Here is a 25,123-nt window from a genome sequence, read left to right on the forward strand (position 1 = left end):
ATGAGAGACCTTCCTATCCAACTTCTCCTGCTTCTTCCCGAGCTCAGACTGCAGTAGAGGCGATCAGACGTCAGTCCCCCCCCCCCCCCCCTCCCCCTTTTCCCTCCCCTCCCCCCATCTTCCTTCAGCCTGCACCCTCCCCCCCCCCGCTCCTCTTCCCCGCCCTGCTCTCCTCATCAACCTGAATCTGCTTGAGAAGCAAGTTCTCGTCCTCAAGGATGCTGACTTGAACCTTGAGGTCTTGGATCTGCATGGAAGATCAGGTAATGCCGGGAGAGGTCGAGCCTTTCCTCTCGCCCATTGACCTCCTGCAGGTCCTTGAGGGATTCGACTTCTCGCTTGTTCCTGCAGGCATCTAATCAGATGATGGGAAGGACAGGGGGAGCGGAAGAGAGGTGAATGATGATGATGATGATGATGATGATGATGATGAAGCAGGAGGAGAAGGAGGAGGAGGAGGAGGAGGAGGAGGAGGAGGAAATGGCAGTTATAGAGGATGAAGGAGGTCAATCGTGCAGACCAGACAGACTGCCGAGCCTGTTTGACGATCTCCGACAACCCGCCCATGTGATCATGATTGTACTCTTCCTGCATGAAGGACCATCGGTCAGCGTCACAGGTCAGTGACCAATCTTGCTCGCTGCACGAGCATCACCATCTCGAATTCCTCGTAGGCAGCCATCAGCTGCTGCTCCAGCTCTGCCTCAGCAGTCATCCGTCCTCCCCTTCCCCTCCCGCCATGCGGTCCGATCATCACCCCTCAGCTTGTCAATCTGCCTGTCCACCTTCTGGTCGTCGTTGTGCGCGTTCTGCAGGGGGTCAGGGACCGGAGCAGGATGATGCTGAGCTGCCTGTGCGAGCTCGTGAGCTAGACGGAGCTCTTCCTCGAGGACCCGGACTTCAAACTTGTAGTGTTTCTAGGAGGATAGTTAACAACATACCATCTCCTCCTCCTCCTCCTCCTCCTCCTCCATCTGACCAGCTGGTCTTCCAGCTCTTCCTTGGCTTGCATGTCTCTCTGTATGTTGTTCATCTGCCTTGCATGTCAGGCCTCCTCCTCCTCCTTCTCCCCCCCCGCCCCCGCCCCCTCCTCCTCCATCACGTCAGTCACGAGCTTCTCATTCTCCTGGATGCTCAGGCTGCCAGCCAAGGTCAGTCCCAGCAGGAAGCGGACAACGAGTCACTCACTTCCATCTCTGCATCGTCTTCTGCAGCTCCTCCTCCCGCTCCGCCAGCTTCACCTCCACCACCGCCAGCTGACATCCACCATCACCGCAGCCTCTATGCCTCCTCGCCGTACCTGCGCGAACGCCGCGTCCCTCTCCGCGGTGAAGGCAACGACCCGATCATTGGCCTTGTTCAGCTCCTCCACCATCTTGAAGGCCGTCAGACACGCCATGGAGGATGCAGCTCGGGTTCAGCGCACCTGCTTCATGCCCTCGGACACCTCCTCATCCGCTCTGAGTACCCGCCAGGACGAGAACTTCCTCATCTTGTACACGAGCTGGAGCAACCCCGAGTCATCAACGGGAGCTGCGGGGGTCCGCCATGTACCTCGATCGAGCGGCTCAGCTTCTCTTTCATGTCGCTCCTCTCCTTGGACAGCTGTACAACAGACGACACGCCTCAGGCCTCAGACTGAGATCGCCGACCGCTCTCGTACCTGCCACTCATGCAGGCTATTCCTCTTCAGGTTCCTCGACTTGGTCCTCTCCTGCAAACACCTTCACTCTGAGCACCAGCGCTCGCTCGCTCACCATGTAGCTGGCAAGGGACTCAAGGAAGTCGTCGTGCTTGTTCTGGAGGGTGATGTAGAGCACGGAAAGCTCCTCGAACTTCGCCTCCAGCTCATTGTTGGCATGCAAGTGGTCAAGGGCATCATTGCGTGCGCAGGTTATCTTGTGGTTAGCGACTGAGAGCTGAGTCTTGAGAAGCTCGATCTCCTTCTTCATGTCATCATCTCGCTTCCGTAAATCCTCTGCCTCCTTCTTCAGCACGGCTTTCTCCGCCGTCTCTCGCTTCCACTGATCCTGGTAGTACTCCATCTCCATCCGGCTCTCAGAGAGCCGCTCCTCCAGCTCTGCGATGTTGCTTCGCAGCGCCTTGTTGGCCTCATCCTTGATCGCGATCACCTCGTTCATCGCTCTCAGCTGTCTGCTCGTCTGAACATCTTCCTCTGCCTTCTGTTTCAGAGCAAAGTCCAGCAAACCATGCAGTTGCTGCAGCTTGACGTCAGGCGTCTGGATGCGAGCAGGCTGAGACATGGGACGATCGTACTCCTGCGGCATGCTCTCGTCCAGCCCTGCATCGAGGAGTCAGTCAAGACCCTTGATAGTTCTATCACCAACAAGCCTTTCTGCCTGCCTGCCTGCCTGCCTGCCTGCCTGCCTGCCTGCCTGCCTGCCTGCCTGCCTGCCTGCCTGCCTGCCTGCCTGCCTGCCTGCCTGCCTGCCTGCCTGCCTGCCTGCCTGCCTGCCTGCCTGCCTCCTCGCCTCCCTCCCCTCTCGCTGCTATGCTGCTTCCCTCGTCTCGCTCGCTCGCCCGACATTCCTCATTTAGATCAGAGCCCGCCTCAATAATTTTGAAAGGGGAGGACGAAGTCAGCAATCATCTATCTATCGGTGCTGGCACCGGAGTAATTGATCATGGGAAGGCAGCAAGGCCCTGAGGTGGGGACCGTCCGAGGCTCTACGAGCTGCTCTAAGAGGACTACCAGCATGCTGATCGGACTATGACTTGTACTTGTAGCAGTTGAAAGATTCACTGAAGTTTCAAGTCATGTATCGAATATGTATGCACGGTGGTAAGAAAGCTCGAAGTTCATGCCGTCGTGTACTTCGTAGTCTGACAACGTGATCTTGTCGTTGTACACTTGCTTGCATTTCTGAAGAATCTGCAGCACAAGAGTTCAGCATTGTGTGATGACACGACAACGAAGCAGACCAGCGACCGCGGGTCTCTCCCGATTTTCTCTCCGATCAAGACTTTCAGGTCTTGGATCGTGTCTGTCGGTTTAGCGTACACGCTCGTCTTCCGGCCAAACCGATCGTCCGCATGCACTTTGATCTTACCGGCCAGCCGATTGTCGTCGAGAAACTGTTCAGCAGTCAGACGGGAGCAGGAGAATGAGAGTCTCGTGCCTCTGCGTAATGCCAGGGCTTCTTGCTCGGCAGGACGACGGAGGGCTCACGGGAGAAACGCATCTTCGTATACATACTACCATCGCGGCCTTGCTTCGTTTGCCTCCCATGGGAGAACCCCGTCTTGTTCTTGGGCGTACTCTTCTTCAGGCTCGAGTCGAACCCGTACCTCTCCATCTCCTTGCTCGAGTAACTGACAGACTCACCCCACACTCCAGCAAGGAAGTCGCATGCTACCTGTCCTCTTTCTCCGACTCCCCGTCTGACACGGGCAATCGCTCGAAGCCTCTCTCCCTCGCCCCTCCAGACTCTTCTCCCCTCCGAGACTGGGGCAGCAGCTCGTTTGCGAACGGCATGAGCAAGGACCTGCATGCTGACGTCACCCCCCGTCTCTGAGTTGCTCTCAGCCCTTACACAAGGTCCGACTTATCGAGGGCGTTGGCGATGCTGACGTTGCGCAGCCGCAGTTGCGCCTTCAGCCACGGGACGCCTTGAGACTGGGAGGTCAACGATCAGCATCGGGCCCTCTCCGAGGCAAGCAGCAGTAACGACCAGCAGCCATCCTTCAGCTTCCAGGGCAGAAGTGTTCTCCCCCTGCCTCCTTCCCTGCAGGATCGACTCCGCCAGGTTCGCAGCCCGAGCGCTGTACTGCATCCTGCAAGCTTGCAGCGTCACGAGTGGGGAAGGGGGAGGGCTCTTGCCGCCTACTTTGCATGGAAGCTCTGCTCCGGCTCGCGGCACCATGCATCCGCCTCAGACTTCATCGCGTCGAGCTGCACAGCCTCCTCAGCCTCCCCTCAATGAGCCTCCTCCGACTCACCATGGACCTGTCCCTGGCTCGCTCCCCCTCCTGCTCCAGCTCTTGACGACCTTCAGCTCAGAAGGAGCAGCGGGCAAAAGAGTTGCGCGTTCACCTCGGGTGATGTTCTTCTTCCTGCACCAAGGCGGTCAGCGGCCGGAGGGAGCAGGGGAGGGCGGCAGGTACCACAAGGGGTCCCTCATAAATTTCTCGAGGTCCTCCCTTGTCTCTATCCCAGCGTATCTCAGCAGCAGAGGATCGACCGAGTGCAGGAAGGACCGCGTCCTGTTCCGCGCCTGCTACACCCGTTGAGCTTGTGCGGAGCAGGGCAAAAAAGGAACGACCTGCTCCAGCGCCCCTCGGTATGCCTCCTTCAGCCCCCCTCCATCGCAGGCGGAGCTATTGCGCAGCGCTGGATGGGAGCCCGAGCTCGCAGCCACTCGATCGATCGAGTCTCGGAGGAACACAGCAGAGTGTCCCTGCTCTCCTCTGTTGACCCCTGCCCTCGGCGCCTTGCTGTCCCGACGTCCCTCGTCGCTGGCCCGCATTCGCTTCCTCGCACCGGGTGCCTCATGCCTGCCATGGTCCCCTCCGCGCGGCAGGGAGGCCTCGCATTGAGCCTGCAGCAAGAGGAGGAGGAATAGAGCGGAGCCTCTTGCACACATGGCGGATCCTCGTCATCTCACACTCCACATGCTCAACCTTGCATCAGCTGCAAGAAGTCATCCGACCTGTCACCTGACGCTCTCTCCCTCGTCTCCTCGTCTCCTCTCCTCGTCTCCTCGTCTCCTCTCCTCGTCTCCTCTCCTCGTCTCCTCGTCTCCTCTCCTCCTCTCTCCTCTCCTCGTCTCCTCGTCTCCTCGTCTCCTCGTCTCCTCTTTTCTCGCTCCTCCCCTCCCTCTACCCGCACACAGCACTGGACCTCCCTTCTGCTGACCCGCCGCTTCTTGTCATCCTATTTATTCGCACTAATTGAAACCTTCTGCCTTTCCTGGTACACCCAAACAAACATGGCGCCGGGGGCCGGTGCCCAGCTCCTATCGCTCTGAACCGCCCAGCCCCTTCCTGCTCGCCTCTCTTCTCGTTCCTGCTCTCCCGCTCTCCTGCTCTCCTGCTCTCCTCCCCTCGTCCCCCTCGTCCCCTCGTCCTTTCCCTTTCTGCTCCTGTACTGTGTGGACGGTTCTTCATCCTAGAGGGAAAGACGTAGAGTTGTCTTAGAGAGGAGGGCGGGGAGGGGGGGGAGGGGAAAGGGGAGGAGGTAGTATAGGGAGAGTACAACAGCGTTGTTTCAAGGCTGAAATGCTCCTCCCGTCTGACTGCTATCCAGGTCGGAAGTCTCCTCAGCTCGTCCGATGAGAGCAGCAGCAGCAGCAGCAGCACCGAACTCCTCCATCGTCTCCTCAGCGCTCTTCTAAACCCGCTGCTACCTGCGCGCCCCACGGCTCGCGGATGCAAGGATACCATACAGCAGCGCGCACGAGACTGTTCCCCTCGAGCGTGAGGACGTTTGTGATCCTGACGGTGATACGACGGGGGTTTTGCTTCCTGCTGCCAGCGAGCGCCGCCCCGGGCGCTGCGTCGTCCATCAGCCCGATGATGTCGAGCGCGATGGAAGGGAGAGGAAGGGTCGTCGTGCAGACGCTGACTGAGGAGGGGAGGATGGACATCGCCATCCCTCTCAGTGGAAAGTTGAGGCAGCTGAACAGGCTGAGCAACGAGCCGCTGCAGAAAGTTTTTGGGAGGATCAAGCAGGCAGCCAGCCGGTCCACCAGCACTGTGGGGAAGAGAGGGTTCAAGGCAGGGGGAGGGGAGCAGGTTGCCCAGCAGAAGGAGGTCTTGTGTGAGCTCTTCGACCCCCGCGGGGAGAAGATTTACGAGGATACGCTGAACATCGACGCGTGGAAGAGCGGAAACGTCTTGAAGGTCGGGGAGGAGGAGTTCCTGGTCGACGTGGACCCTCCCTCAGTCCAGAAGCTCAGCCTCCTCTCCCGGCCCATGTCCGGCATCCCCTTGCTCCCTCTGGTGGAGTTGAGACATTCCAGCCTGTCAGCCTGCACGTGGCGCTGGTTCAGGAGCAGGCAGGTAGAAGACTCTGTTGCAGGGGATGGAGAAAAGGAGGAGGGCGAGAATGGCTGGGAGCCGATAGCAGACGCCGACTGCAGGGTGTACACGCCGCGAACGGAGGACGTTGGTTGGAAGTTGAGAGTGCGGTGCTTGCCTCGCAAGGTTGGAGAGGGAGGAGGAGGAGACGGGGGGGCGAGCGCGTACCGTGAGGGGGAGCATAAAGATGCGGAGACGACAAGGGCGGTGGCGGAGCTGCCGAAGAGTCTGGCAGGAGACGGGAGGCAGGAGAGTACGAGGGACAGGACGTGCTCTCCCTCCTTCCGCGTCGTCTCCTACAACCTCCTCGCTAGCTCATACGCCGACTCGCCATTTGCCCGGGAGAAACTTTTCCCCTACGTGCCTGCGGCGGCCATGGATGCAGACTACCGCAAGCAGCTGCAGTTGCTGGAGCTATTCGGGTACAACGCAGATATCCTCTGCCTGCAGGAGGTCGACCAGTCGGCGTTCCAAGAGTTCTTCGAGGAGCAGCTGGACAACGCCGGGTACTCTTGCCACTTTCTGAACAAGGCGGGCAGCGTGAAGGAAGGGGAGGCTGTGTGCTTCAGGAGGGAGAGGTTCGAGGTGCTCGAGAAGAAGGAAGTTGTAGTGAAGGAGTGCTTCAAGTCCTGCTTCGAGGACGGGAGCAGGCACAGGCAGTACTGCGAGATGATGTCGGACCCCTCCAACGCCGAGCTGTACCGGGTCCTCTCCGAGAAGCTCTCGACTGTGGCGCAGGTAGTGGCGCTGGGCCCTCGGGACGGGGCGGGGGAGGAGGGAGGGCTGATAATCGTTAACACTCACCTCTTCTTCCACCCCGAGGCCTCCCACATCCGCATGCTGCAAGTCTCCGCAATCCTAACGGAGGCGATGGACATGAAGGAGAGGATGGAGGAGAGGTCTCAACGGGCCTGCGCGGTCCTCTTCGTCGGGGACCTCAACAGCGAGCCTGACACAGGAGCGATCGAGCTGCTGGCGGGAGGAGCCGTGTCACCGCAGCACCCGGAGTGGGAGGCCCACGCGGGATTCCGATGGGGGGACAACGGGGAGGAGGAGGTGGGAGTGCATGCGGACTCGGGCCCGTCAGTGAGGAGGGAGGAGGGGCAGGCGCTCAAGGGGATGAGCCTGTCGCATCCCCTCGCTCTAGCGAGCAGCGACGGTCTTGGCTCGTCCTTCACCAACTATGTCCGAGGATACATCGGATGCCTCGACTACATCTTCTACGAAGCCTCTGCGTTGAGAGTCGAACAGGTCAGGAAAGATTGATGTGTCCTGCTGCTGCTGCTGCTGCTGCTGCTGCTGCTGCTGCTGATCCTGCTCGTTCTCCTGCCGCTCCTGCTGCTGCTCCTCCTGCGCCTGCGCCTGCACTTTCGCCTTCTCTCTTGCTCTCCCTCCACGTCTCCTCCTCCATCTGCTTACTCCGATGCTCTAGTTCGTTCAGCCACCTACTGAGGAGGAAGTGGACACAACGGCTCTGCCCTCCTTCAAGTTTCCCTCCGACCACATCTCCATCTGCTGTGATCTAACGTGGCGCAAATCTCCCCTCCCCTCCTCCCTCCCTTCCTCTGCCTCCCTCCCGTCCCCTTTCCCCACAGCGCAAGACCTTTCCGTCGAACGCTACCCCGCAAGCTTGTATGCTCGAACAAGACTCCCTCAACCGGCAAGCCCGTACCTGGTGAGGGAGAAGAGTAGCAGGAGAACGGGGAGTGGACGAGAGGGAATGAGAGGGTTGGAGACAGAGAGTTGAGGAGGAGGAGGAGGAGGAGGAGAAAAGCAGGAGCAGGAGCAGCAGGAGCAGGGGCAAGAGGATGAGGTGGTGGTGGTGGTGGTGGTGGTGGTGGTGGTGGAGGAGGAGGAGGAGGAGGATGTTCGTCGCCTGACGGACGTGGAAAGGTGTATAAGGCCGTTGCAAGTCTCCGCGAGGGCAAGCTTATTGGCCTTCCGATCGACAACGAGTACTACATCGCAGCTGCTTCTGGAAGTCCGGAAGGGGTGAGGGGAAGCCAGGAGAGGAGGGGACGAGAAAAGAAGGATTGGAGAAGAGGGAGGAGAGAGAGAAGAGAGAGGAGAAGAAGCAGAGGGAGCAGAGGAAAGCAAGTTCCTCAAGTGGGTGGAAGAAACAAGAGAAACAGGAGGCAGGAGGGGGCGAGCGACTTTATGAGAGCAGGGAAGGGTTGATGGAGATTTGAAATATTCATGGTAGGTGCAGCGACTGCGGGAGGCTCAGGGAGGAGGAGGCGACCTGTCTGTCTGCCTCGCCGACCCTTCCGAAGCCTCCGAGCACGCAGTCTGCAATCGCGTCCCGCTCGACCTCCTCCACCACCTCCTGTCCCTGCCTGCAACCAACGTGGTGCTTCCGAGGAAGAAGCTGGAGGAAGCGGGAGGTCAGACCATGGCAGAGGAAGGAGGGGAAGGAGGGGGCGATGCTGACTGGTAAATCAGATCCGAAGATCGTCCTGCGATGTCCGGGGCAGGATAAGGGTCAGATGTACGTCAGCGGCGCCTTCTCCTTCCCTCGCGCTGTGGCGCGGGAGCTCGGCATGCCCCTCGTCGTCGCTCCCGCATCCTCCAGCAAGAGGCAGTACCCCAGCTCTCCCTCCTCGTCCTCCTCCTGACCCGCTGTGCGCAGTTGCCTCTCGGTAAGGGAGTTCAGGGACAAGTGGGCAGCATGCGCGCAAGTGTTCGATGGAGGGGACGCGGAGGAAGCAACGAAGCTCTTGACCATCGACATGGCGGAAGAGGCGAAAGTGAAGATACGCCAGGAGGTGAAAGAGCTGAACTTCCTCCTTCCCCCCCTTCCTCCTCATGCTTGACTTTTACTGTACAAGGACCCTCGAGCTGCAGAGCTTCAGGAGCTCTTCTCCTCCTACGGCATCACCTTCGACCTCGTCTGAGCTCCGCGTGCCCCTCCCTCTTTACGAAGCTGGCGATCTGCTCGTCGAACTCTGGAAGGATCTTGTGTCCTCCGCTCGCTGCCATCTTGACCGTCAAGTTGGGCAACAAGCTCTTGAGCCTGCATCCGCCTCAGTTCCTTTTTCTCCCCAGCTCTTCGGCATCCTTACACGCTGACGCGGTGAGGACGGAACACCTGGTCGTCCTCGGCATAGAGCAGGAGAGCCTGTTTGACCGTCAGCAAACTCACCCGCCAGTCCAACGCTCCAAAGCTCACCGGGATCTTGGGGCGCTCGTGGGATCGCCAGGTGGAGGGCTAAGCAGGAGCAGGAGCAGGAGCAGGAGCAGGAGCAGGAGCAGGAGCAGGAGCAGAGAGTGGGAAAGTCAGAGGCTGCAGGTATCAGGGGAAAAGGCTCCAACCTCGTCTCCCCCCATTGGCGCAACTAGCACGATCTTATGGACTTTATTCTCGTGCTTTGCCACGTATCGCCTGCTGGGACGTCAGGGAATTCACCTCAAGTATGATGAAACAGTACAGAGCTTGTCCTCCCCCCCAGCTCTTGCCCATGATGGTGAATGAGCTGTTCGTACTCTGCGTATCCGAAAGACTCGTCAGATCCGGCAACGAAGGGGAGGGAGAGGGCAGATGGTGGGGGAGGGAGGGAGAGTGAAATGGGAGGCTACAGGGCGGGAGCAGGAGGTAGGAAGGGATCGAGCGAGTGACGGAGGATTGACTGTGGCGATCGGTGGAGCTTGTCACCTTGTCCTCAACGATGCGATCCACAACCTTCTGAATGCTCTTAGTTGCACTGGAAGAGCTCTTTCGGGGCTGGACGTCAGCAATCTCCTTCCACGGGTCAGGTCCAACGTACTGGCCTCGTCGCCGAGTTGGTGTGAAAGTTCGGGAGTACGACCAAGAAGCCTCGGGAGCCCAGGAGCGCAGCCGTCCTCTCCCACTCGCGCACCACCTGCCAGGGCCTGTCAAACCCAGCAAGAGCAGCATCGAGCCCCCACCTGGGTGCTTGAAGAAGCTCCATGGATCATGACGATGAGGGGAGACTGAGGCCTCCCGTACTCCTTGTACTCGACTCTGCCCACTGAGGAGCGTGCGGGATCAGCGATCAGGTCTACTCTTACCGTGCGCCCCTTCACTCACCGTCAGAGATCTCCACAGCCTTGCTGGCAGTGTTTGTCTCTTCTCTCGCAGCTGAGCTTTCCTGACCTCTCGCACCCCGAGCCTCCCTCGCCACGTCATCCTTCGTCTCCCGCTCATGAGATGCGAGTGTGCTCCGAGCGTCTTTGTCGAGCACCTGGAGGTCATCAGCTGTACGGACGAGCTAGGACAAGGCTCTACCCCTGTATCAGCTCCCTTCACCACGTCACTCCTCACCTGCAGAGGATCAGCATGAAAGCGTCCGGCAGTGGGTACAGCCAACGATCCTCCTTCTCACCTGTGCCTGGTACAGAACTATTGCACCGCACAAACAGACGGCAAACAATCCAAAGTATCCCCTGCAAGGTTCTGTCAATGGGTTTCCAGGCTCTCAGGTCGTCCATCTTCATTTCTATCGCTGGGTTGTTCTCCTGGACTGTACATCACGTCTTCCCTCTTCCTTCCTCACTCTGCCATATGATCTACATTGCTCCCACCCACGTACATGCATTTCTATTGATCTTCCTCCCTTGCTAGGAAGTTTGTATCGCGGTCACCACGGCCAGGGCGAGTCCAGCTCAAAGTTGTCATCGAGTCGATGCCAGTCGTTCTCAGTCTCAGTCCATCCTAACCCCGATGTCCTCCTCCTCCTCCTCCTCCTCCTCCTCCTCCTCCTCCTCCTCCTCCTCCTCCTCCTCCTCCTCCCTCTCATACCTTGAGCATGTTTCTTGCCGTCTTCCTCGTTTTCCCATGTCCATTCTTTTGCGCCTCCCCCACCCCCTTTGCTCATTCACCCCCTCTTATCCCTCAATTACTACCCCTACTACATGGATGAGGGCACCACCCTACCATAGTGAATTTGATTGCTTTGTAAGGTAAAGGGAAGGTAGGGTACCCAGACATACCATGACAGGGGTCTTCACGGGGTACAATTCGGTTGGATGGAGTGTGGTAGATGGGGTGGGTACTACAAGGGAAGACTAGGGGTAATGGCATGGTATTTGGGGGTGGATTGAGTGAGGGGTAGATGGACCAGGACGTCGATAGGGGGTGGGTGGGGCCAGAAAAGCGCGGGAGATGGCGACGAGAAGAGAGGCGCGGAACAGGGCGGAAGAAGAGGAGGAGGAGGAAGGAGGGAGGCGGAGTAGGAACAAAACAAGGAGAACATCGTAGATGAGAAGACAAGGAGACGAAGAACTGTTCTGTGGGAACGGGAGAGAGTGAGCAAGGGATTAGAAGGAGGATCGAATAGATTGCAGAGTGGAACTTTCCCTGCTTCATGTGGTTTCCCCCCGTGGCTGACTTCGCGCGTTCTGTCAGCAGGTAAATAGATATGGCGGCTCCCAGCACGGCGGTCCTCAACTCAAACCCGACCGTTGCTATCTCCGAGCATAGTAGCAACATGAACAACAACGTGAATGAGGCAGGGAATGTTCGAAAACCAAACTATCAGCTTCGCTATTTGCTTGAGGGCCATGAAAAGGCTGTAGCGTCCGTCAAATTTTCACCCTGCGGAAAGTATCTCGTCAGTGCATCCGCTGACAAGACGATTATGCTGTGGGATGCAGCCACAGGCGAACACATTCACAAATTTGTGGGCCATACCCACGGGATCTCTGACTGCGCCTGGTCTACAAGATCTGAGTACATATGTTCCGCTTCCGATGATCAGACGATTCGAATCTGGGATGTTGCTGAGAAGAAATGTCTGAAAGTTCTCACCGGTCACACTAGCTATGTCTTCAATTGCTCCTTCAACCCTCAGTCAAACCTGATCGTTAGCGGCTCGTTCGACGAGACTGTTCGAATATGGGATGTGAAGAGTGGGAAGTGCTTGCGGGTGCTGCCAGCGCACTCTGATCCTGTGACGGCTGTTCAGTTCAACAGGGATGGGACCTTAATTGTGTCCTGCAGTTTTGATGGGCTGTGCCGAATTTGGGATACCGCGACAGGTCAGTGTCTTAAGAGCTTGATAGACGACGACAATCCTCCTGTGTAAGACCTCTGACTCTTGTTCTTGCATACCCTGAACTCTTTGTTCTAGATCCTTTGTGACTTTCTCTCCGAACTCGAAATTTATTCTGGCCGGTTCGCTGGACAACAAACTTAGATTGTGGGACTTCACCAACGGCAAATGCTTGAAAACATACACAGGGCACACGAATCAGAAATTTTGCATCTTTGCGACCTTCGCAGTGCACGGGGAGGACAGATGGGTCGTGAGTGGCTCCGAGGACAAGGGAGTATACATATGGGACGTTCAATCAAAACAAGTTGTGCAGAAGTTGGAGGGGCACGGGGACACCGTCGTTGGGGTGTCGGCCCATCCAACGATGAACATGATCGCCTCATGCTCGTTGGCTGGCGATCCCAGGATTCGCATCTGGGTTGATGAATCCTCCAAGTGATATTTTTTTCCTCCTCGTAAATTGAAGTTTGTTTTGTGCCGCTGAACCGTTGAAGCTCTGACAAGCCTGATCTTGCTCTACTGCTTTATGGGCTTTATTTGATCGCTCTACAACGCAATCTTTGTTGATACCCTGGACGTGGTAAGCTCGCCCAGCAGAGGTTGCTCAAGATCCGATTTCCTCGGGGGATGCTCGATGGAGTACCTCAACCTCTCCACATCAGAGGGGCTGATATGGTTCTTCCTGAACACCTTGTACCACATGCGCGTCCTCCGCTCCCTGGTCGCTGAGTTGCACTTTTTGATCGACTTGAGCCACTGCTCAACAAGCCGTTGCTTGAAGATCTGCAAAAACCACGGCAATCAACCCCAACACAAGGGTAAAGAACGACCCCTCCGCATCACCTCGTGCGAGATTTCCTGGCCGTATTCCCAGGCTAGCTGCACTGGTGTGCGTCCTTGCTGGGAAGCATGTCATGAAAGCGCACGGAAGGAGTTGGAAAGGATGGACCTTGTCTTTCGCTGTCACTTTGAGCCCGCGCTTTAGAAGGTTGTGGATGGCGTTGCTGCTGCCGTTCACAGCTGCCCAGTGGAGGGCTGTGGCGCCATTCTTGTCGACGGCACTCACATTCGCTCCTCTCTCACAGAGAGCGTCAATAGCCGAGGAACGGTCGTTGACGGCAGCCCAAAAGATCGGGGTCCACCCATCGCTATCGGTCAACTCAGTTCCAAAGCGTTTGTCGTGTATTCGTTTGAGCTCGATCGCCTTGCCAGCAGCGGCTAAAGACATCATCAACTTGTAGTAGGCCTTTAGCTCCTTCTTCTGGAGATTGAATTTCAATCCTCCTCCACGAAGATGCATCACCCCGAGGGATGAGGATGGAGCGATGGAGGATTGTTGGATGCCAACGTGGCCGCGCGCAACACAGCACGATAGGACCACGGGCTGATCACAAACAAACTTCAGCGCGCAACCAACACGATCGAACTGACAAGCATGATCTGCGTCTGCCGCTGTCCTCGCACCGCATGAGAGCACGCTCCCAACTTTCTGCACCCCCCAAGTCGCGAACGCGACGACTAACCAGGGTAGCAGAGTTTTCATGTCCGCTCCAGCTTATCTGAGCATGGAGAAGCTCTTGCCAACAGTCTGCATGGCCTCTGCCGTCACTTCTGTCTGTCTCATCTTCTAGCTCTCCTCAGCTTCCTGCGCAGCCTTCTTCTGCATCTGCCGGCCGCTGGGGCACCTCCAATCCGACCATTGCTAGACCAGGGAACTTGAACCGCTCGTCGTTGAAAGTTTCAATAAAAATATACGAAAGTTCTGGATATCAAAGTTTCAAAGTTTGTAATTCGTTACGGAGAATTCCGCGCGAGGAGAGGCAGGCATGGCGGAAGGGGAGCCGGGGGGGAGGGAAGTAGCACGAGATATGGCGGGAGAGGGGGGGGGGGGATGGTCAGAAGATAGAAGGAGGTAGGAGTGAGAAGAGGCCCAGCAACGGGGATGTGCGAGGACGCAAGTGTCTCGCTGGAAGAGCCATTGGTCGCCTCATGATTGTTGGACGAGCTCATTTCTGGATCGGCACCGGGTCTATGGAGGAGTCTTACGATGTGCCTGCAGGTTTCAATGAGTTTTGCAGTCTGAAGGAAGCAGAAAACAGAAGATGAGCGGGTCAGACGGGCAGAACAACTTCGTCAAGAAGCTCAACGACCTCAATCCCTCCACCGTCTCAGTCCAGACGCTCTCGAAATGGTGAGGGCGACCCCTCAAGTGACGGGCCTGACCTGTCGATGCAAGGATGATCTTCAACTACAAACATGCTGCGAACTTGGTGCGGACATGGCAGAGGGAGATCCTGCAAGTGAAGCCGGAAAGGTGAGTCAGAGAGCCTCGAGGGCACTCATTCTCCGCTAACGGCATTCTAGGAAGCTGACCTTTCTGTACCTGGCGAATGACGTGCTGCAGCAAGTGAGGAACATGACTGACGTTCCTTCTCTGAAGTTTGCTCGTGTCCTGTCAGAGCCGCAAGAAACACCAGGAGTTCTTGAACGAATTCGGTTGGACCCAGGGCCTTGAGAGCGTTAGTCCTGACCATTTCCCTTCAACCAGCCAAAGTCCTTCCAGGGGTCCTTGCAGATGTTGCGAAGAGCTGTGATTCGAATCCAAAGGTGCGTTTCTTCCTCTCCCTCCCTCCCTCTCCCTCCCTCCCTCCCTCTCCCTCCCTCCCTCTCCCCTCCCTCTCCCTCCCTCCCTCTCCCTCCCTCCCTCTCCCTCCCTCCCTCCCTTTCTCCCTCCCTCTCCCTCCCTCCCGCTCCCCCCCTCCCTCTCCCTCCCTCCCTCTCCCTCCCTCCCTCCCTCTCCCTCCCTCTCCCTCCCTCCCTCTCCCTCCCTCCCTCTCCCTCCTTCTCTCTGCATGATTGTCTTTCCCGGATTGAAAGTTTCGACAGGTGAAGGAATCGTCCGCGCGGCTCATCATGATCTGGTGCACCTGTATCTCCAGTGGTCAAGTTAGGTTCTGACATGGAATCTTTTGGAAGGGAGGAGCGAGACGTGTACAGCAAAGACTTCTTGCTCAAGTGCTCGGCTGCACTGGTAACACCTACCCTTGTGCCAAGATCTCGACTGTTCGTGAGTGGATCCGCAGAAAGGAGAGTTGGCTGTATCCAGCAAAGACACTGGCAGCACGCCCGACATCAAAGGTGCCTCCTGACCTTCTCTTCCCCCCAAGGAGGCTGATGTGACTCGTGGCCATCGACGTCTGTAGAGAAGGCGGAGATCCTGGAGCCGGTCGCCAAGGTCTTAACTCCGAGGTCCTTGCTGGAGTTCTGACGGGGCCTCAGTTGAACGAGGTGCTCTTGCGGCATAAGAATCTGAGCATTCGGACGGACGACAGTCACTCGAAGATCGAGAACCTGTTGTCTCCCCCCTTCCTCCTCCCACCAGCGCCTGACCTGTGCCTGCAGACCGCCGGAGATCTTTCAAGTGAACCCTGAGGAGACGACGACTTCAGACGTCTCGTATAACATCGCTGTTTCTGCCAGCCAGGTGCCGTTTGCGAAGGAGAGACTCGCTCTCCCTGTCCCCCACCTCACGTTCTCCTGCTCATGAAGATCTTCATCACCAACGTCTCGTTGATTGTCAGATCTCCTTCCCCTGTGGTTTCTCCACAGAAGATATCGTTTTCAATATCCTATTCAATCTCTGTCTCCCCCGACCCTTCTCCTCCCGCTCCCCTCCTGACTTATCCGAAGGTCTTGGAAACTGGTGTGGCAAATAGAGAGGAGTTCAAGAAGTTAACGACTCAGAGCATCGAGATCCTTCGCGATCTCCTGAAGGATCAGGTGAGTCCACGAGGCGACCAGCTCCTCTGTGACGCTGCGGAAGATGGCGAAATTTCAGGAGAACGAAAAGTGGCTCACCGAGCATTCAGCGGTGAGCAGCAGGAGAAGGGAGAGGAGAGCGAGGGATGAGAGAGGTGGAGAGGAGGGAGGGGAGGAGACTCTGACCTCCCTCTAGGTTCTGGCGAGCCTGAAGCTGTACATGTCCAACATATCCAGCACAGCAGCGCCGGGCGGTGCAGGAGGAGGGGGAGGAGGCCGGCCTCCTCCTTTGGCTGACAGCGACGAGGACGAGCCGAGGTGCTGCCATTCTCCGCGTTCTGTTTCGCTCACCTGTCCACAGCCCGAAGAGGCCGAGAGGAGAAAACTGGGCAGGAGGAGAGGAGAGCGTGCAGGAGCAGCCGCCAACTGAGGTGCCCATGGCGGACACTGCAGGAGAGGACTATGAACCATAATAGCGGTTGGAGGAAGTGTGGAGGAGGAGGAGCGAGGAGGAGCGAGGAGGAGGAGGAGGAGGAGGAATTGGCTTATCACGACCCAACTTTAAAATTAAAGACACCCATGAGCTCAAGGTCAAGACCTTCCTCGTTAGTCTCCCAGCCCCGTCAGATTGCCCAGGATGTCCTTGACGGTCTCGAACAGCCCTCCTCCTCCGGAATCTCCTGCTCTTTCGGTTCAGTGCGGAACGAGGAGCAGGTACATCCCTCCTCACCTCCTTGATCCCCCTTCCACACCTCTGCGTCCTCCCCCCACACCTCCTCTCCTGCACGTCATTCAGTCACGCACAGAGCTCGGACCCTCCCAAGAACCTTCTGGAACTCCCTGGTTGCCTCCTCCTTCACCAACACCACCGCCGAAGAAGCCGCCGGCCCCATCACCACCTCCCGATGTCGCGCCGCCCTGACTCGCTTCTGCTTCCTGAAGTCACGCAAGAGGAGGAGGAGGCAGAGGAGGAGGAGGGGAGGGGGATGGGGTGAGGAGGAGGAGGAGGAGGAGGTGAAGGAGGAGGAGGAGGAGGAGCTGCTGCAGGAAGCCATGGACTTGCTTGAGATCGACCCGAGGAGGAGGAGGAAACGGAGGGAGGCAACGACCTGCTGCACTCCCAGCTGCACCTGCCGCTGCGCCACCAGCCGCTCCTCCAGCCGCTTCTGCACCGTCTGCTCCTCCTCCTCCTCCGATGGGGATGAAGAAGGGGAAAGGGACGCCTCCTCCGCTGTGCCGGCTGAAGTAGTCGAAGTCGATGGAGACGGCGCATGCTAGGACCGTTGCCTTCTCCTCCACCTTGTCGCTCCCGTCAGTCTCTCCCTTGACGGAAACAAAGCCCTACCGTGAGCGCCCTTCCTATCACCGGGCGGGCAAGCAGGTCTCCTGGGCTCTGGGCTACCATAGGAGGACTCCACTGGGTTGTTCTCGTGTTGTGATCGACGTAGTACGTGCGACCCTGATTGCTGTCAGAACCAGCAGCAGCAAACAATAACAGATTGCCGCTTCCTACTGATACTCCCCATCGCCCTCCTTCTCCTCCTCACTTTTGTCCTCCTCCCTCTTCCTTCTCCTTCCCTCTCCCCTTCTCTGCCTTCCCTTTGTCGTTTCCTCCATAGCGGGTAACCCAGCAGGAGGCTCACCTGAGGGTCTTGCTTCTCTTCCCATCCTGGAGGAAGCTGCGCTCGTTCTGATGTAGTGGACGGGTTCTTTGCTGTGGACTGGTACGTCATGCGAGCCCCTGCATGGCAGACCCATCAGCAACATCGCAGAGAGGAGGGGAGAAGAATGGTCTGCTAAGCAGAAAGAAGCAGAGGGTTTGTGCAATGAGGATGGGGTTGGGGGGGGGCGGGTGCTGCAGAAAGGAATAGGAGAAGAAGGAGGAGAAGGAGATTACCAAAGTCATACAGCGGGCTAGCAGGGTCTAGATGAACGATGTACGTATGAGCATCGGTGAAGAGCGTCTGAACGATCGTGCTCAGTCCTGCAAAGTTCTTGTCGACGGCAGCGAGCGCCCTCCCCTCCTCGTCCTGCAGTATGAGAGCCAGGGAAGTCAGCGAGCATGTCGGGGGAGGGAGTATCTGACCTCCAGGGTGAACTCCCAGGAGAGGAGGGGAGCGTCGATCATGGCGAACTGAGCCTGGTTGCTGTAAAGGTTGTACTTGCGTCGCCACAGGTGCCAGTTCATGTGGACCTCCCCGATCTCGTTGAACTGCGCATCCTGGACTCGCAAGGAGCTGGAGACCCAGTAGAAGGGCCTGTTGATCCTGATCAAGATGTTACCGTGCGGGTCCATGATGGTGGCGGTGAAGGGACGGTGAGTTCGAGCAAGCTGCCGCACGACTGTCTTCCCCAGCGATGACTCCTGCATCGCAATGGTATCAGACGCCTCCTGCTCCTCCTGCTGCTGCTCCTGCCAACCTCTGCCATGTATCCGACGATTTGGCCCAGCCTGTTGTAGAGGGTGTAATGATTGGCCTGTTCGAAGCCAACAAGGATCGTCCCGAGCTCAAGCCTCCGCTGCACGGCAAGGTAGGGCTCACTGAGCAGCGACTCCAAGCATGCTCGAATCTACACGCGCTGGTGAGACTCCTACCTCACAAGGGAAGAGACACGGGGAGGGTCAACCTGAGGTGGCGGAAGGTTGTTGAGAGGTACGATCTGCCCCGGAGCTGTCGCAGGAGGAGTATTGTACGCCTGCTGCTGCTGGTATGCATCGGGGGAAGGAGTCTGGTGGGGAAGAGGAGGGGCATTGCTGTTCTTCGGTGCCGACAAACGATCCCAGTTCACCCCAGACAACGCCCTGGAAGCGTTGTGTTGGAGGACCCGAGAAGGGAGCAGTACGGAAGAACGCTGAAGAGGACCTGCTCGAGAGCAAGCCTTCGCTGCTGTCTGCAACATCCGACAGGTCGCTGCCAACCGCATTGCTAGAACGAGAGGAACCGTGTGGCAAAGTGCAGTCTGATTTCTGTTTCTGCGCAGCAACCTCAAGCCTTGAACCTTCTATCGTCTCCTGTCCTCTCCTATCACCTCCTCTCCTGTCCCGTCGTCTCCTCTCCTCTCCTCTCCTCTCCTCTCCTCTCCTCTCCTCTCCTCTCCTCTCCTCTCTTCTCCTCCCCGCTTCCTGTCCTCGCTCCTCCAAGAGGGTTTGGTTTCGTCACCTTTCAATGAATTCTTTTGAGTTTCTTTTGGGTCATAGTGGGGATGTGGTCTAGGATTGAAGCGGGATGACGACGCAGGGGGCGCAGGAAGGGTCGGGCATGGCACAGGAGGGAGAGGGGCAGGGAGGGAGAAGGGAAGGAGGAGAGTGAGGACGAGGACGAGGAAGAGGACGAGGATGGGGAGGAGGAAGAGGAAGAGAAAGAGGACGAGGATGGGGAGGAGCAGGAAGAGAAGGACAAGTGCGAGGACAATAGCGAGAAGAGGATACATAGAGATTCCAACCATGATGCAGTAAGAGAGCTGTCTCGTCCTCATAGGTTTCGATCAACACAACATCTCCTTCCTCTCTGTGTGTCTAGCTGTGGCTCGCGACTGATGACGTTGCACTCTTTCTGCCAGATGATCGGATAAAGCCCGAGATTATCTCTTTTGCAATCTTGCCATGGTGAAGGAAGACCTGTCGGGAGGGATCACCCGAGTCAAGCAGCTGTTGAGGAGCGTCTCCAAGAGCTTTCCTGTCTTCAAGACCTCCAAGAAAGATGTCAAGAGGACAGACATGCCGAGCGACGTCCAGGGGATGCTGCTCAAGTACCAGAGGAACAAGGAGACCCTGCAGGTCCTGGCGGACAACCGGGTAGAGTTCAACAAGGCGGCAGACTCGATCACCAAGGTAGATGAAGCTGTTGTTGACTCGGTCAGGAAGCTAGGGGACAATGGCAGAGAACAGTTTGTGCAGTCGGCCGAAGATATCGTCGTGCTCTACAACGCCATCACAAGCATCCGCAGCAGGTCAAACGACAGCCTGCTGGACTTTCTGCTGGACGTCGGAAGGATGGATAGGAAGACCGTATCCCATCTGTCGTCAGAGATCTTGAAGCTCGAGAACGCCAGGGACGCCCTCGACAAGACGATCGCAAAGCAGGAGCAGTCCAAGGAGAGGGGGGGCTCCGCGGGGGAGAGTGCGGAGAAGTTTGAGAGGAGGCAGCAGAAGATCAAGGCGAGGAAGGCGGCGTACGAGGAGCAGATCAAGGCTCTCAGGAGTCAGTTGCCGACCGCGGAGCTGAAGCTGGAGTCGAACTTCCTGTCGTCGTTCCTCGCAGTTCTCAAGGAGCATCGGGAGATCTTTGCTGATGTCCTGCTTCTCCTCCAGAACCTCGACGGCGCCATTGAGAACTTGGAGAGGGTCTGCGAGGAGTCGGCCAGTGCGCTGAACGCAACCATGTCGGAGCAGGACAAGAGGATGGATTCGGAGGTACTGCAACGGTGCCGGCCCAAGATCATCGAGATTCTCTCGATGCCCGACTTCGCCGTCTCCAGCGCCCTCCTCGATGTCCACTTCACCACGAGCTCGGAGCCGGACCTGGTCGCTGTTGCGTGTCCCCTCCTCCGGATCCTGGACGATCTCGACCTCTGCGTGCCCTTCATCAAGTTCATGATCAGCAACGAGCTGCCCAAGGGCTCGTCGGAGACGACGCTGTTCCAAGTGCCCTCCGTCGCCGGCAGCCTGTGCGATGCCGCGTGCCAGATGGTGGCTGAGGAGTACCTGCACATGACTCTACACCCTCTGATCGAACAGATCTGCAGCGGGGAGGCGGACTTCGAGGTCGACATGCAGCACATTACGGCAGACGAATCGTATGAAGTCAACCTGGACAACCTAACCAAGGCGATCCAGTGGTTCTTCGATACGGTCATCATCTCCATCAGCGACGTCCCGCCACTGCTCCGGACGATCTCCACTCACATCTACAACATCCTCGGAGCGAGAAGAAGGTCTGAGGCGCAGAGGGCCGTCGGCTACTTCTTCCTGGGTAACTACATCTGCCCTGCCATCAGAGATCCCCTCCGCTTCTCCCTGACTACCCGGCACGTCGATGAGAGGTCGGCAAGGGCTCTCGCCGTCATAGGGTCGGCAATGCAGTTTGCTTTCTTCGGGGAGGGCGAGCTGAGCTTCCCTCCAACTGTGAAGGAGCTGTCGTTGCAGTACCACGATCGCCTCGTGGAGGTCGTCGACAACCTGGGAACAGTGAGCCCCTCTGCATCGGAGAGCAGCCTGGCAGAGGTCGAGATGGCTGTAGAGGAGGAGGAGGATATCCTCTCCCTCCGCTCCTTCATCGTTTCAAACCATCGGGCCATCGCGACCGCGCTGGCTCAGAAGGGCTTCTCACAGCATCTGTCTGACCTTGCTCTGTGCGTTGACGGGGTCGCCCTGACGGAGGTGGAGCATGAGAAACGCCTGAAGCCAGGGAGCAACCAGCCTGAGGAGGAGGAGGAGGAGGAGGAGCCCAGTTCTTCCCTGTGGGAGGCTCCAACTGAGCAAGCCGAAACTCCGCAAGTCGTCAAGGCAGTCCGCACCGACTACTTCGTTGACGACGCTGACTGCATGCCCGAGAGTGCGCCGGTGAGAATCGATGCAGCTCCAGAGTCTTCCTCCGTCATCTTCGAGCTCAAGAGGGTCGATGAGAACCCGCGGACTCCCCTCCAGCCAACTCCCAGTAATGGAGCAGAGCCGGCTGAGCCCCAGCCGCTCATCAGGCCTCGCAGGAGGTACACGAAGACCAAAGTGATCCCGTCGTCCCCTGCCCCTGAACAAGCAGAGGACCAAGAGCAGCAGCAGCAGCAGCAGCAGCAGCTGGAGCCGGAAGGGCCTCCGGTGGACTTCAAGGTCCCCACGGTGAAGATTAGCAGGAGCGACATCCGCATGGGAATGTCTCAGAGGATGAAGGAGAAGGTTGCAGGAGACGAGGGGCCGGCAGAGGAGGAGACGGGGGTGTCGGCCCCCCCGAAGAAGTCTGCGGCATCCTACGGGCGACTGTTCGGCATCGGCGCCGTCTTCAAGAGGAGCAACGACGGTCACTTCTACGTCAAGAAGGTGATCGCCGGGGGGCCTGCACACAAGGCTGGGATCACGGTGGGGTCGAGGGTCCTGTCGATCGATGGGGAGAAGCTCTATCACAAGCCTGCCGCCTTCCTGTACAACCTTATCCTAGGGAGCGAGGGCTCCTCCCTCACCCTCCAGGTCCAGTCCGTCGGGGCTGACGTGGACGCCGCGACCCAGAGAGTGACGGTGAGGCGGGCCTTCATCGACGAGAGCTACGCGGCCGAGAGGGACTCGGCGGAGGCCGAGCAGGCCGCGGCCTCCCCCACCCATGTCGAGGTGCCCCGGGGGCTGGACCGATCGTTCGACGACACCAGGGAGGAGGTGAAGGTGTTTCAGTCGCCGGGGCGCAAGGTCGACCAGGGCCCGAGGAGCAGTGGGACCAACCAAGTGGGGATCGGAGCGACGTTCAAGATGGATACCGACGGCTACTTCGTGATCAAGAAGTTGGCGGAGCATGGAGCGGCCCAAGTCTGCAACAAGATCTCTGTGGGCGACAAAGTCCTCGAGATCGACGGGCACAGCATGTTTCGAGCGACGGCCCTTGACCTGTCCCGTGCGATCCTCGGGCAGGAAGGGACCTGGTTGACCATCATTCTCCGGTCCAGCGACGGATCGTCCAAGTCAGTCGCGCTCAAGAGGTCGAGAGGGGAGGAGGATCGGGAGGGCGATCTGAGGCCGAGCATGACGACCGCCTCTCCCACAGCTGGGAAACTAGAGAAGTTGAGGATGGAGGAGACGGGAGACAGCGTCGGAGTCGGGGCCTCGTTTGCCAGAAACCAGTCTGGGGAGCTCGTAGTGCTTGAGAAGTTCCTACAGGATGTGCCCATGGCCGCTGGTGACCGTGTCCTGGAAGTTGACGGTAATCCCTCCTGATCCAGTGTTCGCCTCCTCCTCCTCTCGCGTCCGCCTCCCTCCCTACCCTCAACCTTGAGTCTCCTCTGCTCGGATCCTCGTCTCTCTCTCACTGTTCTCTACTTCCTCCGCAGCAGCTCTGACATCCCGCCCACCTCCCAACGCTGACTCTCCTGCGCAGGCGTGAAGGTCTCCGGCAAGTCCTCGGCAGCTCTTGAAGCTCTCATCAGCGGCCCAGAAGGATCGACCATCGAGCTGGTTGTGCTCCCTGCTGTTGATGACCGGGAGTCTGGGCGACTGCCGTCGGTCAAGAGCATCCGGCTGACGCGCAAGAAGGTTCCCAAGTCGCTCATGCGCGATCACGAGGAGGGGAGCCTGGAGGGGCAGACGTGCGAGCTGTTCTCGGCAGGAGTAGGGATCTGGTTTCAGCGAGAGGAGGGGTCGGGGGCGCTGAGGATACGCAGAGTCCTCCCTCACGTGCAGACCAGCTGCGAGGACCAGATCAACATCGGGGACCTGATTCTCTCAGTCGATGGCGTCAACCTGCGCAACAGGTCGAGCCGGGAGGTGGTGGAGATGCTCAACGGGAGCAGAGGAACGAGCTGCAAACTGAAGCTCCAGAAAGCTGAGCCCAACGGGAAGGTAAAAGGGGCAGGGAGACAAGGAGGAGAAGCTGAGGAGGCTTCTGCAGGTCATCGAAGCGAAAGTAGTACGAAGTCAAGAAGGTTTTCTTAAGCTAGAGGAGGTGATGGGCCGGACCGCGGGCATTGGCATCCTGTTCAAACACGATCGAGGTAGGATAGGTGTCGTGCACTCCACGAGAGGATAGGTTGAGGTTGAGGAGTGAAGGGAAGGTGAAAAGGAGAAAGAGGAGGAGACTGACGAAATTTGTTTCAACATCAGACGGATACTTTTTCATCAAGCGGATCCTAGAAAACAGCCCAGCACAGAGGACGGGAGGGCTGGAGGTTGGAGATACCGTGCGAGAGATCGACGGGGTCTCCTTGTTCCGCAAGTCATACAAGGACCTTGAACAAGTGCGGCAATACTGGGGGAGGAGGAGGAGGAGGAGGAGGAGGAGGAGGAGGAGGAGGAGCTGACTGGTGGGTCGCAGCTGTTGAATGGCGTTGAAGACTCATCCATCAGGCTGGGCATCTGGGATCACGATAGCAGGCGTTTGCGACATGTGAGGGTGAGCATTCCTGGCAACTTGTGTATGACGTAACCGCAGGTTGACTTGCCAAGAAACTGGACAGAGGACAGGCTGGGGTCAGAGAGTGAGGAGACGGAAGAGTTCGGGTCTGCGGATCAGGGAGACGTATAGCTTTTGGGAGAAGCTTGAAGATGTACAGTAAATGTTGACTACGTCGCCCTTGGGAGCAATCCGGTCATCGACAAAATTTGTCAACACTGCGCGTGCTACGACGACTTCACATTCTCAGCAAGTGGCAAAAAAATTCCTTTGAGCTCTGTGTAAGCCTTCTCGATGTCATCATTCACAATCTGCGAAACGACATCAGTCCGTCTGGTCACCCAAACAACACATGGATCACCTGGTGGTCAAACAAGCCTGGCTCGTCCTTTGCTTCCAGCTCCGACTTAGCATTCGCCAGTCTCTTAAGGATCTTGTCTTCTGTTTCCGTTCCTCTTCCTCTCAGTCTCCTTTCTAGCTCCTCCACACTTGGTGGGACCACGAAAACGAAGGAAGCGAGGAGCCCAGCCTTCCTGCAAGACCTGCACCCCTGCACATCGATGTCCAGTATGCACACCTTCCCGGCCTTGGCCACGTCCTCGACTGCGCTCTTGCTCGTGCCGTACAGGTTCCCGTGCACGTTGGCATGCTCCAGGAACTTGCCCTGAGCTATCTCTTCCTCCATCTGTTCGTGTTCCACGAAGTGATAGTGGACTCCGTTGACCTCACCAGGACGAGGCTGCCTGGTGGTGTGGCTGACGCTGAAGCTGATGAGGGAGCTGAACTCGCTCTTGAGCTTGTCTATCAGCGTTCCTTTCCCCACCCCCGACGGTCCACAGACAACCAGGGCTCGCCGTCCTGCCATGCCGGAGAAGCGACAGGTGAAGGAGAATACTCTCCAGCAACAGGTGGTGACTACCCCTTTTCTGAAGTAAAAATGAGTGGTGGTATGGGGTCATTTGGCACACCCTACCCCCACCTATATCGGAAGGCACGTGGAACATTGTAGGTAAGAACAAAACATTAGACTAAACTCACAGTCAGAACTAAACTCTAAAATAAGTCCCCGCTCTGTTTGTACCAGGGGCTTAATTTAAATTATGTCAATTCTTTTTTCAGGGGGATGTTATACCCGGTTTAAAATACTTCGGTTTAAAATTCACGGGAACGAACCATTAGCGGAAGCAAGCAAGCACAAGCAAATGTAGGAGACAAGAAGAGAAG

The 25,123-nt window shown here is 57.7% G+C and overlaps 10 protein-coding genes across 10 annotated transcripts; 4 read left to right on the forward strand and 6 right to left on the reverse strand.

The window, feature by feature from the left end:
- Window positions 1-2,738: 2,738 nt before the first annotated feature.
- Window positions 2,739-3,665, reverse strand: GUITHDRAFT_150486 (hypothetical protein). The gene is made up of 4 exons (XM_005839886.1): window positions 3,555-3,665; window positions 3,141-3,506; window positions 2,944-3,096; window positions 2,739-2,893 (listed from the first exon to the last, which is right to left on the reverse strand). Exons 2-4 carry the CDS (start codon window positions 3,315-3,317, stop codon window positions 2,777-2,779), a joined length of 447 nt encoding a protein of 148 aa, XP_005839943.1. The 5' UTR covers window positions 3,318-3,506; window positions 3,555-3,665; the 3' UTR covers window positions 2,739-2,776.
- Window positions 3,666-3,752: 87 nt separating this feature from the next.
- On the reverse strand, window positions 3,753-4,826 carry GUITHDRAFT_150487 (hypothetical protein; the record flags this gene model as incomplete). The annotated part of the gene is made up of 6 exons (XM_005839887.1): window positions 4,284-4,826; window positions 4,126-4,235; window positions 4,055-4,074; window positions 3,961-4,001; window positions 3,849-3,913; window positions 3,753-3,795 (listed from the first exon to the last, which is right to left on the reverse strand). Coding segments are annotated over exons 1-5 (512 nt in total), but the record flags the coding sequence as incomplete, so codon positions are not given.
- A 1,471-nt stretch (window positions 4,827-6,297) lies between these two features.
- On the forward strand, window positions 6,298-7,576 carry GUITHDRAFT_43640 (hypothetical protein; the record flags this gene model as incomplete). The annotated part of the gene is made up of 3 exons (XM_005839888.1): window positions 6,298-6,579; window positions 6,757-7,281; window positions 7,496-7,576. Coding segments are annotated over 3 exons (888 nt in total), but the record flags the coding sequence as incomplete, so codon positions are not given.
- A 1,337-nt stretch (window positions 7,577-8,913) lies between these two features.
- Window positions 8,914-10,595, reverse strand: GUITHDRAFT_101417 (hypothetical protein; the record flags this gene model as incomplete). Its single annotated transcript, XM_005839889.1, has 12 exons — window positions 8,914-9,052; window positions 9,102-9,157; window positions 9,209-9,247; window positions 9,352-9,421; window positions 9,468-9,523; window positions 9,692-9,802; window positions 9,846-9,899; window positions 9,946-10,028; window positions 10,088-10,241; window positions 10,286-10,321; window positions 10,383-10,443; window positions 10,582-10,595. 12 exons carry the CDS (start codon window positions 10,593-10,595, stop codon window positions 8,914-8,916), a joined length of 873 nt encoding a protein of 290 aa, XP_005839946.1.
- Window positions 10,596-11,417: 822 nt separating this feature from the next.
- On the forward strand, window positions 11,418-12,492 carry GUITHDRAFT_64637 (hypothetical protein; the record flags this gene model as incomplete). Its single annotated transcript, XM_005839890.1, has 2 exons — window positions 11,418-12,079; window positions 12,129-12,492. 2 exons carry the CDS (start codon window positions 11,418-11,420, stop codon window positions 12,490-12,492), a joined length of 1,026 nt encoding a protein of 341 aa, XP_005839947.1.
- A 362-nt stretch (window positions 12,493-12,854) lies between these two features.
- On the reverse strand, window positions 12,855-13,281 carry GUITHDRAFT_64811 (hypothetical protein; the record flags this gene model as incomplete). The annotated part of the gene is made up of 2 exons (XM_005839891.1): window positions 12,855-12,953; window positions 13,003-13,281. The coding sequence occupies 2 exons, from the start codon at window positions 13,279-13,281 to the stop codon at window positions 12,855-12,857; spliced, it is 378 nt and encodes a 125-aa protein (XP_005839948.1).
- An 874-nt stretch (window positions 13,282-14,155) lies between these two features.
- GUITHDRAFT_101420 (hypothetical protein) lies at window positions 14,156-16,285 on the forward strand (the record flags this gene model as incomplete). The annotated part of the gene is made up of 15 exons (XM_005839892.1): window positions 14,156-14,244; window positions 14,290-14,367; window positions 14,418-14,460; window positions 14,513-14,549; window positions 14,602-14,660; window positions 14,940-14,974; window positions 15,030-15,084; window positions 15,137-15,191; window positions 15,257-15,288; window positions 15,333-15,406; window positions 15,456-15,537; window positions 15,744-15,833; window positions 15,877-15,924; window positions 16,009-16,130; window positions 16,174-16,285. 15 exons carry the CDS (start codon window positions 14,156-14,158, stop codon window positions 16,283-16,285), a joined length of 1,011 nt encoding a protein of 336 aa, XP_005839949.1.
- Window positions 16,286-16,418: 133 nt separating this feature from the next.
- GUITHDRAFT_161126 (hypothetical protein) lies at window positions 16,419-18,969 on the reverse strand (the record flags this gene model as incomplete). The annotated part of the gene is made up of 10 exons (XM_005839893.1): window positions 18,441-18,969; window positions 18,234-18,383; window positions 17,899-18,177; window positions 17,710-17,842; window positions 17,456-17,553; window positions 17,158-17,271; window positions 16,922-17,111; window positions 16,640-16,741; window positions 16,543-16,593; window positions 16,419-16,492 (listed from the first exon to the last, which is right to left on the reverse strand). The coding sequence occupies exons 1-10, from the start codon at window positions 18,735-18,737 to the stop codon at window positions 16,419-16,421; spliced, it is 1,488 nt and encodes a 495-aa protein (XP_005839950.1). The 5' UTR covers window positions 18,738-18,969.
- Window positions 18,970-19,416: 447 nt separating this feature from the next.
- Window positions 19,417-24,031, forward strand: GUITHDRAFT_101422 (hypothetical protein; the record flags this gene model as incomplete). The annotated part of the gene is made up of 6 exons (XM_005839894.1): window positions 19,417-22,714; window positions 22,889-23,349; window positions 23,399-23,501; window positions 23,611-23,744; window positions 23,822-23,893; window positions 23,939-24,031. The coding sequence occupies 6 exons, from the start codon at window positions 19,417-19,419 to the stop codon at window positions 24,029-24,031; spliced, it is 4,161 nt and encodes a 1,386-aa protein (XP_005839951.1).
- GUITHDRAFT_92151 (hypothetical protein) lies at window positions 24,017-24,782 on the reverse strand. The gene is made up of 2 exons (XM_005839895.1): window positions 24,261-24,782; window positions 24,017-24,210 (listed from the first exon to the last, which is right to left on the reverse strand). Exons 1-2 carry the CDS (start codon window positions 24,762-24,764, stop codon window positions 24,127-24,129), a joined length of 588 nt encoding a protein of 195 aa, XP_005839952.1. The 5' UTR covers window positions 24,765-24,782; the 3' UTR covers window positions 24,017-24,126.
- Window positions 24,783-25,123: the final 341 nt, after the last annotated feature.

The sequence above is a fragment of the Guillardia theta genome, assembly GCF_000315625.1.
Source record: "Guillardia theta CCMP2712 unplaced genomic scaffold GUITHscaffold_7, whole genome shotgun sequence".
Taxonomy (NCBI): Eukaryota; class Cryptophyceae; order Pyrenomonadales; family Geminigeraceae; genus Guillardia; species Guillardia theta.

What these genes read in the sequence shown, in the direction of transcription:
- GUITHDRAFT_92151 (XM_005839895.1), bottom strand. Translation starts at nt 24,764, where the DNA reads ATGGCAGGACGGCGAGCCCTGGTTGTCTGTGGACCGTCGGGGGTGGGG. An exon ending in CAGGCTTGTTTGACCACCAG is followed by an intron (nt 24,211 to 24,260) that starts GTGATCCATGTG and finishes GTCGTTTCGCAG; the next exon opens with ATTGTGAATGATGACATCGA.
- GUITHDRAFT_150486 (XM_005839886.1), bottom strand. Translation starts at nt 3,317, where the DNA reads ATGGAGAGGTACGGGTTCGACTCGAGCCTGAAGAAGAGTACGCCCAAG. An exon ending in AGCCCTGGCATTACGCAGAG is followed by an intron (nt 3,097 to 3,140) that starts GCACGAGACTCT and finishes ACTGCTGAACAG; the next exon opens with TTTCTCGACGACAATCGGCT. An exon ending in GGAGAGACCCGCGGTCGCTG is followed by an intron (nt 2,894 to 2,943) that starts GTCTGCTTCGTT and finishes CTTGTGCTGCAG; the next exon opens with ATTCTTCAGAAATGCAAGCA.